This window comes from Monopterus albus, unplaced genomic scaffold (assembly GCF_001952655.1).
Source record: "Monopterus albus unplaced genomic scaffold, M_albus_1.0 scaffold288.1, whole genome shotgun sequence".
Classification (NCBI taxonomy): Eukaryota; Metazoa; Chordata; class Actinopteri; order Synbranchiformes; family Synbranchidae; genus Monopterus; species Monopterus albus.
Window position 1 is genome coordinate 141,242 of NW_018128168.1, and position 18,966 is coordinate 160,207.

An 18,966-nucleotide genomic window follows, 5' to 3' on the forward strand; every position below is an offset into this window, starting at 1 on the left:
GAGAGAGGAGGATGTTTCACTATTGGGGAGCAGTAGAAAGAAGAACCAAAGCCAGGTGGAATTATGATGCCATGCCGCCGGGACAGCTAAGTGACCGGTTATAGCAGAGCGCAGGCTAGTGAATACAGCTAGACCGTAGCCTGCAGATATGGGCATGCAACTCTCCAGGGGGACTTGAATGCCAAGACCAGAATTCAGAATTTGATGTGAAGAGCCACAGGCAGCCAACAGGGAAGGAGGTGGGGAGCACAGGGAGGCGACAAAAGAGAACATAGGGAGGCTGAAGACAGGCAAGGCTGCAGTATTGTTGATGGTTTGTAGCTGCTGAATAGAATACTTTACAATGGGAGTTGCAGAAGTACATCCAGATGAGCCATGACAAAAGGCTGGGCAGAGTCCCACATGAAACATCTTTTCATTTTCTGTCTCTAGGTACGGAGGATTCTGGCTGGGATTTATTTATTTACACTTTGTGTTTCTTAAAGTTTAAATGTGCCAGAGTGAGCTTAAAGTTTCATTTCTGGTATGGAAGACAGGAAAGGCCAGAAATATGTGAACCTTACAAGCAACTAAATGATTAGTTTGTTCATAGTTTAACAATGAATTTAAAGTAATGATTTTTATTTATTTTTACATTAAAACCAGCTATTTAAATGTGTGATTAGAAGTCACTTCTGAGAAATTACAAATAAAATATTTAAAGTTGCACAATTTAGGGCTGCAACTAATGATTTCGGATATCCAATCTTACAGCTATTTATAATCAATTCATTGTTTCACCTGTAAAATGTTGGAAAATAAAAATAAATGAAAAGCGCCTGTCACCATTTCCAAAGGTGACATCTTTAAATAGCTTGTTTTACCTGAGCAAACTGTCTAAAACCTCAACTAACAATTTGAAATAAATGATGTTTGGCATTTTGGCTTAAAGAATGACTAACACTTATTCAACTGTCAAAATAACTGTTGATTATTTTTCTGTCAGTTGACTAATCGGTTAATCGTTCAAAACTTAATTTCTAAGTATTTCAGTACTGAACAACTTCAAACAGAAAAGTGTCCAATACTTTAAAAAACTATATTCATGTTGCTCAGATTTCATTGACCAGTTTTGATCACTTGAACTGAAACAAAAACATTCTGGTAAAATGTGAAATATGTGACATTCCCACACTTTTCACTGCTTACAAAGTTCAAATCCTTAAAGTCCCTTTTCATCCATGGCCACATCTTAAATAGTTCAGGTTCTTTAAGATTTAAAAAATAAGGATTAAAAAAATCGAAACTTTGAAATATCATACAAGCATGCAGAATGTTAAAGAGATGAATGTTAATGTTCACAGAAAATATGCACTACAAAGGGGAACAATTAGCTATATTACAATTAATAATTGCAATATTTAAACCAAGCCACACATTCAGTACTAAAACACACAGATGTCACCGATTTAATGGAACAAAGAAATAAAAACCACAACAGACAACACGCAATTACAGTGGTAGCAGAAACAAAACTCAAGTCGACCAACAGATTGGTATTAACAAGCTGACAGCAACACAGAGCGATTAAATATTAATGCTGACAGAACTGATTATGTATGAACCAAAAGAAAACTACTGTGTTTGTGTTAAACTCTCTGACAGGAGTTGGGATAGAGCTCGACTGCTCTGACACTGACAATGCAAAATAGTAAAAAACGTGCAGGAAAATCAGTGATGTACATACTCATCGTGGTTAGCAACAGTCAGTACAAATACACAGACGTTTTTCCTGATGCAAACGTCTGGGACTACACAAACACTGTGTGTCTTGGTAAATTATATGAATATATTTACAACTATGTTGTAAAATGGTCCATAAAGTGTATGAATTTATCATCAACTGGTATCTCAGTACCACCATGTGCACATTTGGATTTCAGTCTTGAGGAGAAACAGATGAGTCATTATTATGTAAAGTAAAACTGAGTGGGCCCAGTGTAGATCCTTGTAGAACAAAAGTGGAAAAGCAAAGGGCAGCTGATTGACAATTATGTTCTCAGACAGATTGAGACCAGCTTGAGAGGTGTGATTCTAGTCATGTAAGAAAGAATGGCAAAAGTAAAAATAGACTGATTACAGCAAAACTAATTGAGAGTGCCAAATGCTTTTCTAATCTCAATAAACAATACCTCTACCTGGCTTATTCTATGAACAAACAAGTGCCTGCAACGATTCCAGTTCAGGGAGTGCAAGTCTTTTGTGGTACCTTGAAACAAGTGTGGCTTTGAGATGGGTCTTAGTTTCATGTGAGTGGGTAGGCAGCTGCAGTAAATGTGGGTGTACTGTTTCACCAACCCAGTGAGTGTGTGGGTACTCACTCCTTGATATGTTTGCGGCAGGGCACAGAGTTTCTCATGCAGGTGCCAGTGAGGATGTCCACATTGTCGACAATGACGAAAGGTTTTTCTTCCAGAGTGACAATAGAGAGATGGTTTTCATCTGCGTCCTCATCCCCATAGGAGTTATACCTCGGCCACACAGGGAACATCAACGACAACGTCGCGTTTTCCCAGCGGCCCATCTGTTTGCACGCAAACACACACAAACTCAGGAACAATCATTTTTATTAAAGTGTTTCATTTGCAAAACCAGTGTATTGATTTGTTACCTTCTCCCACTTCCTTTCACTATTCAGGACGATGACAACCAATTTGGGGTTGGCCTGGTAACCATTTGGATTGAACGACAGATCTCGCCCTTCATTCCACACATGCATCATGTGTCTGAAACACATGGGGAAAAAAGAGAAGCAGGTCTTATTTGCTTTTGTTTTGCATCTGTTAGTGTTTGGGTATATCTGAGCATAGGAGCAGATACATTTCAAATAACAAATTAAGCACTCAGTAATCACTGCAAGATGCTGTCTGCATCCACTGTGTGCATGCACGCCTGAGTGTGCATGTAGTGTGTGTGTATGTGTGTGCATCCGCATCTGCTGGTGTGTTGGAGGCGAAAGAGTCAGAAGGCCGCCCACCAAGAGCCGGGGTCTGTTGGAGGTTTCTTCTGTTAAAGGGAGTTTTTCCTCCCCACTGTCGCCAAGTGCTTGCTCAAGGGGGATTTGTTGGGTTTTCCCTATGTAATAATATTGATAACAGTAAGGTCTAGACCTTACTTTGTAAAGTGTCCTGAGATGACTTTTGTTGTGATTTGGCGCTATACAAATAAAATTTGATTTGATTTGATTTGATCTCTCTCCCATCAACATTCAGCATTGATTTCTCCACAGATATATGCCTGAAAGACAAGTCACTGGTGCAACAAGGCTGCCCTCATTCTCTTACTCACTACAGTCATCCTGCATACGCAAACAGACCCTTTGCTGAAACATTTACACTCGCTAAAGTGAAGCAGTAGAGAGCAGTAAATGAACCAGTATCACACACAGTGAAATGGGATTAAGAATACATTCACTCCAGTAAACCAATTTTAAGAAGGCGAGGATGTTTGAGTGTTAGGACTGGGATGATGGCATGAATTCCCACAGGGGGAAATGTGGGCTGTCTAAGGAAATTTACTAAAAAGTCACAACAGGGACAGCAGCTGCCCAAAACAGACAACACTTATTCTTCAAAACCTTGTGTTCTGTTTTATTAGAAATAGTTTGATTCATTCTGACACTGTGTCAAACACGGTTGGGTGCATGTCTTGACAACTGAAGCATCATCTGACTAAAACTAAATATTCCAAAAGCCAGCTTTACATCTGCTTTACGGACATTTATGAATTTGTAACAGCTCAAATTTTCACATGTATAGACAATTCTTTTCTTCACTATTGTCTATCTGAACAAATTTAAAGGAAGCATTGAAATGATGCTTTAGGTAGTCACAGATTTGCAGCTTCATTATTCAACTCTGTTACAAATAAAAGTCTTGCATTCAAAATGTTACAAAACCAAAAGCAAAGGTACTGATTAGGCAAAATGTTACAGTTCACACTGATGTACGTCATATTATTTAATTATAACTATTGATGTATTATTGTGTACATCACATTTAATGTTGCAGCTGGTAAAAGTGGAGGTAATTTTAACTAAATTACTATATGCCTATAATTTGAATTACTGCAGGGTAACCTCTGAATTTTACGCCAAAGATCAATAAATCTTGTGATTATACTGTATTTTGTTTAATTAACCTCTTTCTGAAAAGTAACTAGTAACTAAAGTTATCAAATAAATGCTATGAGTACAAAGTACAATATTTTTCTCAGAAATGTAGAAGTATGTAGTAGCAGAAAATGAAAATACTCAAGAACAGATAATTCAAAACTGTGCTTAAGTACAGTACTTGAGTAAATGTACTTAGTTACTTTCCACCTCTGTAAACAGGACAGGGCACAGGGCCAAGAAGGATTCATGCATAAACTGAAATGTTTTGACATAAAGAGAATCACTTGAGTGCTGTTTAGTGCACCCTCCAGGTGAAAACTATGATAATTACACTCAGTCCAAACAGGTGTGACTCTATGTTGGCTGTGCAGAAGAGGTATTAGAGTCAACATATAAATATTGTTGTCGGACAGTGGATTACAAAGCGAAAAATTAATCGTGTGTTTTTACAAAGACTTGGAAACAGGCCTCTTTCAAAGCAGGCTCCACTCACACTGAGTAAAGAGTATATAAAAGGTCCCTGTCTCCCTCGCATGCAGACGCTGCAAAAATACCAAACAGCTCAGCTTTCAGGAAACACCCATGATTAAATATTAACCTGTAAAAATTACACAAAAGAGCCACTTCTGTGCTACATAACTGAACCATCCATTGCCTTATTAGTGACCTGTCAAGACATTTTTGTGTTTGAAGAATCTTCATGGAGCAGCAGGTGATGCCCTTGTCAAAGTGCATCACCACAGCTGAATACATACAGCAGAAACACTGCTGCTGTCTAACCTGGGAAACTGCTGTCTCCTGTTTCAGGTTTGTTACCATTTTTTGGAAAAAGATTTTCATCTAAGCCAGTCAGGCTGGTGTGTTTGTAAGAAACATGCAGATTCAACTTTATACATTCATACTTATATGAGCATGTATATCATGTCATTGTGTGATCACATCTGATGCTTTTAAAGCAAAATGTACAGCAACATTCATTAACTTCTAAATTGTATGAAAAATTATTTGCATTAAGTAGAAATTCAATAAGGGTTTAAGTATCAGCATCAGCTGCAACACAGGAATTTGTCAGACTCCTGTAAATAGCATCTTTAAAATGTGGGTCTTCCTATGTGTGGAACATTTTTCTATTACTTGGATCGCCATTGTGTGAGCACTTTTCTAAAAGGCTCTTTCCAAATTTCGAATTATGTCAGAGAACAGTTTGTCTACAAAAGAAACAGTTTAGGGGTTTGCATGCTACAGTGGTTCCATCAAATAGAATAACCTTTTGAAATGTACAAGAACAGCCCTCATTAAGACCTGTACCATTGTGGAGTCCAAACCCACTGAACCAGAGTTTCAGATGTTAATTCCTGTCAGACAAAAATGACAGGGAATCCAACAAGGTCGGTAATGTTGATAGTGCCAGATTATGTTGTACAGTTAGTCTCCACCTCACACTGTTTATATGCACACTGCGGCAAGATTGTATCTTGACTAATGTATGCAGAATTCTGATCACAGCCCCACTACTTCCAAATCAGGGTAGGGAACTCCAACCCGTCAGTTTATTATCACAAAGACTGGCTGGAGTTGTTATGACTAATATATAAATTCTCTGTAATAGGTCCGTGAGACAAACGAGGAACCTCTGACTGAAAGACAAAGGCTTCTGTGGGGAAAAAGGCTTGTGCTCCTATTAAGGTCTGAGTTTTACTGAATCAACCTGTAAACAACAGCAGTATTGTAGATGCTTTGATATTCAATGTGACGGGCTAATATGAAAAAAAAACAACAACTGTATAATAAACCCATAAAAGTGAAAATCTGAATAGGGTTCTCATTCTAATAAGGGAACTCATAAGCTGTCATAGATGTGCATAACCTCACAACCTGACCTTCATGTTTTTGTCAGTGTTATATAGATTTCTGAATTAATAATTATATTTTAGCCAGTGCATGCATCTCATTAAAAATGTCATCATAATATCGCACTAAAAATGACACCAAGCAATAACAATGAGGGATTTGCTATGTGTGGTTTAAAATGTGTCTGTGTTCAGTATGAATGTGCTTGAATGTGTGTCTGCAAGCATCCAGGTTACAGCACAAAGATGTAACTGTGTCCTCATGACCGGGGCTTCAGAGAACAGTACACACATTTTGGTATGCGCCTGTGCATGTGCACACACACTGAACAACACACACACACACACACAGCCAATAACAAGAAACGAGAGGGAAAACAAAGCTAGTAAAAGCTGCTTTAATCCTGACTTAATGAAAGTAAGTTCAGCTGTGTGAAGCAAGCTGCACATGCACAGAAATACAAATGAACACGCACACCACACACATACTGAAGCAGGGTCTGGTTAATGCAGGGCAGCAACAACATGGAGGTCAGCCAGGAGTTCAGCTCTTTGTCTCTTGACTGAGGCAGCAGAATAAACTCATACATCAAGCAACCGTGTACACAACTGCTTGTAGTGTTAAATGTCATTAGACGTCAATGTTCAACACTGCTGCCTTTCTCTCTTCTACAGCACCTCTCCCATTAATACATTAAAAAGAGCTTTGTAAGGCTGCTCAACACTCTTCTACAAAGACAAACTGAGTTATACAAGTCTCTAGACCTTGATCACCTCACACATGCACAAATATACACACCTGCGCAGGGCACTAGGTGGGAGCTTCCCCGGGCTCCTGTCTGACGGTGTGCTGTAGCAGCTGCTCTGGGCCTCAGGCAGCTCCCCCTTCTCCCGCAGCATGGAGGTGGCAGCAGCGGAGATGATGCCCACCCCATCCCGCACCCGCGTCTCCAGTGGGTACTCCCAGTCATCATAGGACACAGAGATCATCCCCAGGGGAAACATCTGAGAGGAGAAGAGAGGTGGCCCATATGGTGTGTACGATTCATCTGACTTCAGTGTGATTGTTTAAAAACTCTCTCTCAAAGGTGTCAAACTGATGATTTATTGGTGCCTTCCTGAAATTATTCATATCTGGCTGTTATAGAAGTGTGAGCAGAGTATGTCCACAAACTCAATTCCTCATTCAGGTACTGCCTACTGTCAAAATCTCTCTGTAAACCAAAGTAAGCAAACATCAAAACAATCCCGCGTGGTAGTCTGTCAGTCTATCAACACCACTTTGTTTTTGCATAATAATGTGTAGAATCAGATTTTTGTCTAGGAAAACTGAGGCATATAAACCCAACAGAAGTGGTAAGGTTGAATCGAGGAGGATGAGTGACAGGCGAAGGAGATTAATCGGATTTTGAGAAAAGGTAAACAAACAATGAATGGTTCCATGTGAGGGTGTCATTTGAGGCAATTACACTTTTGAATTATTTATACACATATTTAATTTATATGCGATTTAGATAATAGCTACATTACTGTCCTACATTTTGACTGTGATGCTGTCAAACATCTTATTGAGGGCCTGAGCAAATGCTGCTAGGTAAAGAGGAAATGTAAACAAAGTAGTTTGAGAACTGCAAGATTCACCAAACTAAAAGATGTTTTCCCATCACAGTGATTTGTCACTATACTGCCTTAGGCTTATGGCTCAAAAGAACAGTTTAATATTTTAGCAAATATTGGTTATTCATTTCTGCCCTAGAGTTAGATGAGAAGTTCAAAACCACTCTCATGTCACCAAGATGAATATTATGCTAGTCAGCAGCTAGTTAGCAAAGCTAGTTAGCACAAAGACTGGAAACTGGGAGACACAGCTAGCCACGTACCAGCACCTACGACGCTCACTAATACATCCCACGCTCAGTTAATTAGGTACACCTCTTATTCAAAATGTAATACAAACACTCTGCCAAAAAAAAAATTAGTATTTACAAAGTTTTGTTGTCACTGTCTGAACTGTGTAAATTCAGTTTTAGTTTTACTGCTGAGGTCATATTTAAATGTGATGCTGTACTGGACTACATTATGTTGAGAAGTGTTTTTATATTTTGCCTTTCCCATTTACATTCTTTAGGGAGGTAGAGTAATTAGAAACAGCTCTCAACATAATGCAAGCCAAACACATCACCACCATTAACTACAGCCTCAATGCTAAACCACAAAATTGAATTAGCACACCTCTGACAGTGCCAAAAAACTGAACAGTATAGACATCATTAAAGTAGACTTGTATCAGATTGCAATATAACACACTGCTATAGTACATTGTTTAATCTGTACAAAAATCTGAGTGTAAAAACCATAATAGGCAATTTTACAGAAGAGATTTCTTCATACTAAGCTAACTGTAGCTAAGTGATGGCAGTAGCTTCAAATTTAAGAAGCAGATATCAGATATTTCTTAAAATGCCAGACTGTTGCTTTAATGTGTTCTTTTATTAGCTGCAGAAAATTAAAGAGAGAAGAACCACAGGAGAGGTAGCAGATGACCTGCAACAGTCTGGAATCAGAAACACTGCTGTCTTGTCAAACTACTCGAAAGTAGCCACCTGTGACTACATATGGGGCATCACTACCTCAGGGGTAAAGTCTGGGTTGCCAGTGGTGAGACTGGACACGATCCAGATGTAACCAGCTCCTATCAGGCCCAAGGACCGAGCTTCCTCTAGTATATACCTGTTGAGGAGTGGAGTCGGACCGTTAATAAAGATCTGCTGCTAAATTTGACAGTGTATGACAGAGAGGCAGAAACAACAGAAGAAAATGAAATACACAAAACACTCACACAGCCTCATCCTTGGAGCAGTATAGCAGTATAACAGGACTCTGGATCCTCTTGAGGGCAATGTGTGATTTAGAGTTTGGGTCGCCTTCTACAGCATCTAGAGTCACCACACTCTGCAGGTCCCAGCGCACAAAGCTGTGACAGGAAACCATTAAATAACACAAGGTACTTAGTCTTGTCTGCTGCCGTAAATAAAGGCTATGAGTAAAAACAGAATGTGTGTGTGTGTGTGTGTGTATACTGTACATGTGGGGGTGTGTATTCATTACCTGTGATCCACATGTATCCTCAGTGTGCTGATGAATTCCTGATACCCAGGGAACTTTGAAGTGACGATAGAAAAAACATGCCAGTCGTACTCCTCCATAATAGCAAGCATGAGCTGGGCCTCATGCTGCAGTGCTGCGCCGAACTGGAAGAACGTGGACTTCTCATCCTGCATCGACACAGATCAGCAGCAGAGACAGTCAGCACATCTGTCTGAGCAACTGAATTAATTGCAGAAAAAAACACAAGAGCTGGAATGAGTGAGTGCACATAAAACTCAAAAACCTGATAGCGTTAGAAGAACTGTTTCCAATTTTGCAATCAGTGAGTCAGACCGGGAGACAGAGGGAGATAAGAGGGAGTGAGAGTGTTAGAGAAACGACAAGAAGAAAGGGAAACTAGGAAACAGAGGAACAGGGAGAGATATTGAGAGAGTGAGATTCACTCAACAAGTGAGACTACACTGCAAGAGAGTGACTGATGACAATGAAGGGGCCTAATGGTAGGAGATAACTGCTTCACAACTCACAGGTTTGATTCATTAAACTCTCAGCAGTCAGTATAACAACAACCGTGTTTCATTTCAAAAGCTAACTGTGCCAAATACAGACACACTTACTGCATTTTAAGGTGCTGTGAAAGGCACTGCAAAAAACCATCAATGCCGATAATATTTCTATGGTACAATAACAGCAAAAAAACAGACCTGCTCCCCCCCTTTTTTTTAACTGCCTCATCTAAAGTCAGAGGATATTTGCTATAAACTGTTGCTCCTAATTTACAGCATTCATTCATAATGCTATGTACAGTTAAATCAATTAGTCTCAGCACTGCAGGGGGTGGGGTGGGGTCAGTAAGAGGCAAACTGAAGCAGCTATTAAACAGAATGAAACCCAAAGTGAGTGTGAAATAAGTTGCTAATGATAGCAGAATGTATGTTTGCATAAAGTGTAAGCTGAGTTTCACCCTTGGGATGCAACAAATTGTCAGCAACACAGGCCATCCACCAGAAAGAAGAGGGGAGAGAGAGAGGGATGGGGGAGGAGGGGGAGGAGGAGGAGGCAGGGAGAATAAGAAAAGGCTCAGGGGGAGAATGAGAAGGCGAAAACGGTTCTAGTCTTGTGAGAGAGATTAAGATACCTGCTGCAGAGAGTATCTTGTGAGGAAAATCCTAGATACACAAACATCAAATTTCCTCACAAGGTTCCTGTCTGTTGTCTGCACACACATCCTCTCACAGCCCTTCTGTAGAGAGCATCAAAGAACGTGACACATTAAACATCAAAGCCCTCATAACCACACACGGAGAATCAGTTGTCAGCCCTCGGCATCCCCACCCATATGGACGTAGGTCTGTGTTTGCACACTTTATTTTATTGTAAATTTGATTTGAAATTAAAGAAATTGGCATTTTTCCCATCAATCTACAGTACACTCAGCATCACATAATGAGAATATTTTAATATTAGAAATTTATTAAAACACAAACTGAAATCTCATTTACAAAAATATTCAGACCAGTTGCTTTATGCATCCTGTTTGCTTTAATTCTTCTTGACATGTGTCTACAATTTGAATTTGTGGCATATTGAATGAGCTGGCCACCGTTTAAAAAGGCACACACCTGTGTATACAAGGAGAGTCTTGGGAGAAAACTGCATGTCAGGACAAAAACATGACATTATGAAGTCATAAAGTCCAAAGAACACTCTGCAGACCTGAGTGATAAAATTGTGCTGAGGCATAGATCAGGGAAAGGGTATAAAACATTTCTAAAGCTTTGAGTGTTCCCAGGAGCAAAGTGAAAGAAGTTTGGAACATCAGGACTCTTCCTAAAGTTGGCTGTCAAACTCAGTAACCTTGGTCAGGGTCAACAGTTGCTCTACCGGAGCTTCAGAAGACGTCTGCAGAGATGGGAGAATCTGCCAAAGGACGAGCATCTCTGCAGCACTCAGTCCATCAGGCCTTTATTGGCTAGACAGAAAGTGCTTTGAGCCAGAAACGTATGGCAGCCTAGTTGGCATTTCCCAACGGCATTTTAAGGACTGAGACCATAAGGAAAGAAGTTTCTGGTTTGAGGATACAAAAGTTGGAAAAAGTTGGAGATAAAAGAACTCCAGTCTCATCACCTGGCTAATACCATCCCAAAGGTGAAGCCTGGTGTCGGCAGCATCATGCTATAGTGCTGCTCAGTGACGGAGAGAACGGCCCAGAGTGCACACAACCTAAAACTGGGAAAACCTACAATGATCCAACAGCTAAGATAATGCTGGAGTTGCTTCAGTACACTTTTGATTGTCTTTGAGTGGCTCAGCCAAAGCCCAGGCTTAAACCCCAGAGAACATTTGTGGAGAGGCCTGAAGACGGCAGCTCACAAATACTCCCATCAGGTCTGGTGAAACCTGAGAGGATCTTCCAGGATAAACTGCCCAAATCCACGTGTGCAAACATCACAAAGACTTACTGTACATTTGAGGTGCTGTAATTGCTGCCAAACCTCTACAATAAAGTACTTAATTAAGAGTCTGAATACTTTGGTAAATAAGAAATAGCAGTTTTTTATTTAGAATAAATCTGCAAAAATGTATAAAATCACATTAGAATCCACAACACAAAAAAGTGTGGCATGGTGAAGTGGCCTAAATACTTTCAGTGCCCTGCGTGTGTGTTTAAACCATAACTTGTGACTCTAGTCTTGTCTCCTGGTTTAACAAAAAGCTCTGAGCTCTAGCCACACACATTGAGCATGCCCTACACAGGTTTAACCCCCCTTCCTCCACCGCTAAGAGCACAGAAGATGAAACTGTATTTTAAAAAGAGCTCTCTCACTGTATCTCTGTGAGAGTGTGATGATACAGTTAGTCTATTTATCATGTATTCCTGCAATAAAACTATATGGTTTATTACAATTTGGTTTATATTTGTGCGTCTTTGTACATTGCTTCTGCTCATTATGGTAAGATTGTATTAATTGAAGATATTGTTGGGATAAAAAAAACACAAGAATAACACTACATTTCATCAAAGTCCAACAAGATTAACTAGGCAACCTGATGATCAGAAAGGTGGCAAACGAGACAACCACTTAACCAGATTACCTAAACCACTTTCTCTGGACTGGCTGGATGTCTGACTGGGGCATAGCATTCAGCTGTCTGTCAAGCCAGCTGGACCAGCCACTGTAGTTTAGTCTAAAGGCAGGGACACACTTGACAAATGGCTGAATATTTCAAAGAGTGGACAGGTCATACTTAGAGAATGTTCCACCAACTTGCGCAGATTTTTAGTCCTTGACAGTTAGGAAGGAGCCCACAACTTATGACTGAGTAAACTCTGTAGACAACACACATAACAAGTGGAAGTTCTGGCAGTAGACAAGCCTGTAAATCCTGAGAGGTGCCACCAAGTCTCATGCATATAGACACAACCGACTTGCTGTGTTAATATATATCCATGGTTTACAGTTCAGTTTGAGCTGAAAATTATGAAAAAGAAATAGGCACAAAGTTTGGGTGAGATCCTTGACAGAAAGTTGTGGACAACTGTGGAGCCTTGAGAGGGAACTGAAATGAATCAGTCTTGTTGTGGCTTTGATTTAGTGCTGTAGAGCCGTCATTCTCCTGCCACAGTTCAGTCAGTTTTTCTTCAATTTCAGATGCCCAGTGGGGTTTCACCAATACATTTTTATTTACCAATACATCTACTTCAGGCAACATGTACTGTACAGTATGCAAATATTAAACGTGGTTTTAAAAATCTTTACATTAATGACTGACAGTGAATGCTTCTCAAGACTTAAAATTGAAGTCATTACATGTCATACACCACAACAATTTTATCTGCAGGCTGTCAGCAATAGCTGACTCAAACTGGGCCTGAATCAGTCGAACTGGGTCCAATTAGTCATCACGTCCATTCATAACTGGCATAGGAGTTAAGTGTTTGTCCACCTTAAGCATAGATATAAGGCTGGGTCAAGCCACTGGGTATCTGCTCTTTGCTCAGGGGAGCTTAGGATTTAAAGTGCATCAGAATGATATGAAAGTTTTCTGATTTAACTACATGTAGTAAATATTTATAAGAGTAGTGAAACTAAATTAGCAGGGACGACAGTGGGGGTGTAGCATTCAAATGAAGCTGCCTATCAAGCCTGTGGGACCAAAAAAAATGAATCAATCCCTGGTGAGGCTAGGTCAAGCTGCAGAGTTGGGTAAGGATAGTATTTAAAGGTCAGTGTTAGAGAACAGTGTCACCCATCATGGGGCCCAGCAGATTTTTAACAGCACAGCCTGATATGCATTAAAAGAACTAATGATAGGTCAATGCATCATTTTACATGCATACTGAGAATACTCATTCAATTTATGGCACATTTCTTTGTCTATGAGTGACTGATACATTGCACAGGAAACCTGGGTGCACACCACTAGTGCAAGTAAGGAAGGCCAAATGTGCAACATTAAGTCAGTAAGGTGGGACTGATTTTTAAGGCGATAATTAAGATAATAATTTTGCTATTCACGTTTGTTTTCTCTTCCAAATAAGGCTGGTTTGTTTAAAACTTATATGATTATGCTGCTGTAATGCAATGTAATAGGTCAGAATGATCCTTTTGGTCATTTATCAAGCACAAATGCCAGTTGCTGGCTCTCAAACGTGATGATTTGTTGTTCTATTTTGCTGCTATGGCCTTGGGTTTGCTGATTGTTCATAACAAGTAATTAGAAAATGTCAGCTTGAGCTTTGCTGGACTAATTGCAGGATTTGTTTTACTACTTTTTTGACATTTTATGCATTAAAAATTACTTGATAATTAGTTACAGCACTGAAACAAATGGACACACAATGTTAGAGTACCAACTAAGAACACAGAACAAGAGAGGTGTTAAAAAGCCAGAATGACACAATTCAAAATGCATCATAATCAGCTACTCATCGACACAAACTCTGATGGAAAACAATACTTTCACTTGAAGCTGATTTTTATCAGTTAAACAAACATTTCTCATCAAGACTGCCTGGCTTCCAAGTGTATAATTTTGAGGAATCATTTAACTGAAATGGTAATTTTAAAAATTTGTATTTCAAATAATATTTGTGATTGTTTTATTAGTGTTTCTCTGTAGGTATGATTGTTGGTTTGGTGAATAAACTGACTTATGATCTTGTTTATGCACCAATCAGCCATAACATTATGACCACCTGCCTAATATTGTGTAGGTCCCCATTTTGTCATCCAAACAGCTCTGACCCGTTGAGGCATAGACTCCATAAGACCTCTGAAGTTGTCCTCTGGTATCTAGCGCCAAGACGTCAGCAGCAGATCCTTTAAGCGGGGGCCCCCATGGATCAGCACATCCCACAAATGCTCTATTGGATTGAGACTTGAGGAACTTGGAGGCCAAGTCAACACCTTAAATTTGTTGCAATCCTCAAACTATTCCTGAACCACTTCTTCAGGGTGGCAGGGTGCATTATCCTGCAGAAGGAGGCCACTGCCATTAGGGAATACTGTTTCCATGATGGGGTAGACTTGGTCTTCAACAATGCTTAGGTAGGTGGTACAGGTCAAAGTAACATCCACATGAATGGCAGGACCCTATGATTTCCCAGCAGAACATTGTTCAAAGCATCACACTGATTCCACTGGCTTACCTTCTTCCCATAGTGCATCCTGGTGCCATTTCTTCCCCAGGCAAGCGACGCACACACACCCAGCCATCCACACGATGTGATCAGACCAGGCCACCTTCTTTCACTTTTCCGTGGTCCAGTTCTGATGCTCACGTGCCCATTGTAGGCGCTTTTAGCAGTGGACACTGTGTTTTGACGCCTTTCTATCAGAACTACCATTACGTTTTCCAGCAATTTGTGCTACAGTAGCTCTTGTGTGGGATCAGACAACACGGGCTAACCTTCGCTCTCCATGAGTATCAGTGAGCCTTGGGCACTCATGACCCAGTGGCTGGTTCACTGTTTGTCCTTCGTTAGACCAGACACTGCAGACCAACAACACCCAACAAAACCTGCAGTTTGGGAGATGCTCTGACCCAGTTGTGCAGCCATCACAATTGTCAAAGTCACTCAGATCCTTACACTCTCTTTTTTCCTGCTTGCAACACATCAACTTCTAGAACTCAATGTTCACTTGCCGCTTAATAAAACCCACGCATTGACAGGTGCCACTGTAATGAGATAATCAATGTTATTCACCTCACCTGTCAGCGGTCATAATGTTATGGCTGATTGGTCTATGTAATTTGTTCTCAGGTCTCTCTTGCAAAAAAAGTTGATTGCATTGAGATTTCCTGGCTAAATAAAGTTAAGTAACTTACACAATGGAACTTACATTGCGAAAGGCTGAAGATACTGTGGAGATTGTGTTACATGTCATGCTTGTTCCAAATACCCTTTCAACGTGTTTAATATTTAGACCTGTCACTGTGGCCTAGCCCACACTCTTCCTTTTAGTGTCTGGGTTAGACCCTCCTCTTCTCTAAGGGGGCGATAGGAGAAGAGAGAATGTAAAATTTATGAATGAGGTGAAAGTCTTTTTAGAAGTCTGAGCGATGACCTGCATCTTCTCATCAAATCACACAAGCCCATCAAGAAGCCCACATATGAATAATGTACAAATACACACACACACCACACAAATGTGTTTTCACATTATAACCCACCACCTAGAGATTCACCAGTGACACTGTGCATCATTTATACAAATACAATGACCTTTGTGTACAGTTTCAAATCCACCCGCATGCACACACACACACACACACACAAACACACACACACATGTAAATGCACAAAGGCCCATTTAAATATACCTAACCCAGCATACAAATGAATAATACACCACCAAAACCATGACAGTATCTCTCTTATCCCGCACACACAAACACAGGCACGTGCTCTAATGTCAAATTTCATTTTTGTTTACAACAGTCAGATTCAGACAATGTGAAAATGTGGAGGGAGCTGTACAGATCCAGCCCTAATGAGGGACAGGCTAACACATTTCTAGAAATCGTGGGGAGAAGGAGTCATGTGGGCTACAGGAGAGGATGAGGAAGAAGTGAGCAACAAAAAGCTAAGAAACAATAAAGTCTGGGAGAAAAGAACACAACATGCAGCAGCAGAGACAAAGAGGATGGAGCTAAAATGCAAAATAATGAGAAATACGTGGCAGGAATGAGGAGGATTATGATGAACAGTGTGTTATATTAATATTTAATGCAATAGGTCAGTTAGGAGGAGCAGCCACATTAAGTTGGCCTGACAAATTATGGCCCGCAGATACTGCTACTTTAAGTACCATCTCACTTAAGTTTGCATAAAAGTGGGTACACAATGCAGAAAAAAAGTACATCCCTGATGTTTAAGTTATAAGTAACTGACAAACACCAAAAACTGTACAAATTATATTTGTAAGGGTTTCCAGCAGATGGCTTGGAATCAGTAAATATCTCTGTGCACAAGATTACTGTCACAGCAACAAATAAACATGTCCCATCCAAATGGTGATAAACATAAAATAATAGAATCTTACTTGAACATTAGTTGAGAGCTATTTCCTTCACCATGCAGTAATCCCCATTAAAATGAATACTTTAATGGGGTATTTTGAGCCACAATAAGAAAGCCAAATAATTAGCCATCCAAATATTTAGACAGAGAATTTGACATGGAAAAAGTAGAACTTAACAGGGCTTGCAGCGTTCTGTTAGGATATGTGCAAGGCAAGGAACGTAGTTTATTTACAGTCAGCAATACATTTTGTGTTCAACGCATTTGTTATTTCATCAGTTTCTTATACAAAGCCAGGACGGTCTTATAATTATTTTATGCCTTTTTATAGGAGATTATTTGAGATGTCATACAGTAGCAGGAAAGCCACAGGTGTGAATAAATAACATTAATGACTGCCTCATTACATTTAGATTTTTTAACATGCCAGAGCCCTGCTGATTCACTTGCATTGCTTTTTAGAATATATAAATACAATGAAGTCATTAGTTTGACTAATTACATCTTTGCCTTTCCTAGTTTGCATGTCACTGGTTCTACTGTGAGAAAGGCCTGGACAGTATACAAAACTGTTAGTGCTGCCACAATACACAGTGGCGCTGAAATAGAATCCAAATACTAGACTGCTTTTGTTCAAATGTTGGGGGAAAAAAAGCATACACTGCAGTATTACAGTAGGCAATTTTATAAGCTAAATTCAGCCTGGCTATGTTGGATCTTATCAGTGTAATTAGGATTAATTAAACACTGCTGGGCTAGTATGTTATGAGGATGAAAGGTAGACACACTAAACAAGGGCCTGTAAAACATTAAAACTGCACTAAAATGCTACACTGGTAGACAGGAAACATTTCATCTTGCAGTCTAATTCTCTGTAAATGCTCAGCAGATGTTCTGCAAACCCTAGTGCTAACACCGCTATAAATCCTTCTGCCAACAGAGAATTAGCCTAGCAAAGCCACACACAAATAACACACCTAGTGTAGACCCATAGGAGGAAGCTATTGTCGCTTGAGTAGTGTCAGAAGTAACACAGTCAAGGAATGTCGATTCAGAGAAAGCTGTTCATGGTACAAAAGCTTCTGAGATAGCTAAAATGGATCTTGTTAAAAAACACACATGCATTAACCTACTGATCTCATGCTGTTTGAACTGTACTATGACCTCAGAAAACCAAATAAAGCCTGAATAACTTTTATGACCATATCATAAATGAGGTTGTCGACCACCCAGTCCCTGTTCACAGCTTTCAGAAATGTTCAAAGAATGTTGTCATGCAGAGAGATAGCATTAAAAAGTCCCTTGATGCTAACAGAATATAAAGGCAGATCCCTCAATAGCTAACAAGCAGAGGTCCCTCAAGCGCTGAAAGCTGTTCAGTTTTAAAACACAGAGGCAGGTCCCAAAGCCCACATCCACTAACCGTGTTTAGACATTCTATGTTTCCAGGATTGACAGGGAAGTGTAGCATTTAGCCTTCCAACATTGCCTCCCAGTGCTAACAAAGACTACTTTAGTATTTAATAAGAGGTGGGTCCCAATGCTTAAGTCTACTGTAGTATTTAACAGCCTCAAACTCCCCAGGCAAACACAGAATAGCATTTAACACAGCACAGAGCCCCCAAGATAGCATAGCCTAGCCCAGACTAGTGAAGACTTAGGTCTCACCACTAACGCGGACAAGCATGTAATTGACAGCAGCATGGCCCTGACCTGACAAAGTGCACATCATCACAGCAAAACCTCAGAATGTAATATGGGACTGAAGCATGGCAAGTCTCCTGACACTTAAAACACATTTTCTCCTCCGACTTAACACTTACTGTTTCCACAAAAAAGTTTAAATACTCTGAAGTCATCCAGCACTCTTACACTGAAGGCCTGAATTTTTGCAAGATTGTAATAGCATGATAAAGAATTACGGGGAAAAATTCATAAATAAAGGCCAAAATAAATAAATGATTTTTATAAGCAGAAATAACTAAGGTAAACTTGCAGTGTATTATATCTGAATGTGGCAAATGCAGTGGAGGATTTAGAGTTTTTAGAGACATTAATGGCTAAGGGGGAAAAATAAAACTGTACTAAATTTACACAAAAAATGTTTAGTACAAAAAAGTTCACAAGGTAAGACACCCCACACATATTAAATATTGAGATTAAAGGTCCCACACAGCCAAAAGAACCTGAATCTTTCAGGTGATAAAGTATCAGTTTAAATACTATTGAACTTATAGGACTGAAAATAACATTACAATTTATCTGATTTACTTTGTGGTTAGAATTTTAGTTTTTGTAATGTAATAAATATATTACATATATATATA

General features: G+C 39.7%; 1 protein-coding gene across 2 annotated transcripts in view; it reads right to left on the reverse strand.

Annotated features, from left to right (window-relative positions):
- Positions 1 to 18,966, reverse strand: part of grin2ab (glutamate receptor, ionotropic, N-methyl D-aspartate 2A, b) — a 112,169-nt gene that overhangs the window by 22,710 nt on the left and 70,493 nt on the right. For both annotated transcript variants that reach the window (XM_020622761.1, XM_020622762.1), the window contains 6 exons: positions 9,112 to 9,278; positions 8,843 to 8,977; positions 8,634 to 8,733; positions 6,803 to 7,008; positions 2,651 to 2,765; positions 2,361 to 2,563 (listed from right to left, as the gene is read on the reverse strand). In XM_020622761.1, coding sequence (XP_020478417.1) covers positions 2,361 to 2,563; positions 2,651 to 2,765; positions 6,803 to 7,008; positions 8,634 to 8,733; positions 8,843 to 8,977; positions 9,112 to 9,278 — 926 coding nt within the window. The remainder of the gene's footprint in view (positions 1 to 2,360; positions 2,564 to 2,650; positions 2,766 to 6,802; positions 7,009 to 8,633; positions 8,734 to 8,842; positions 8,978 to 9,111; positions 9,279 to 18,966) is intronic.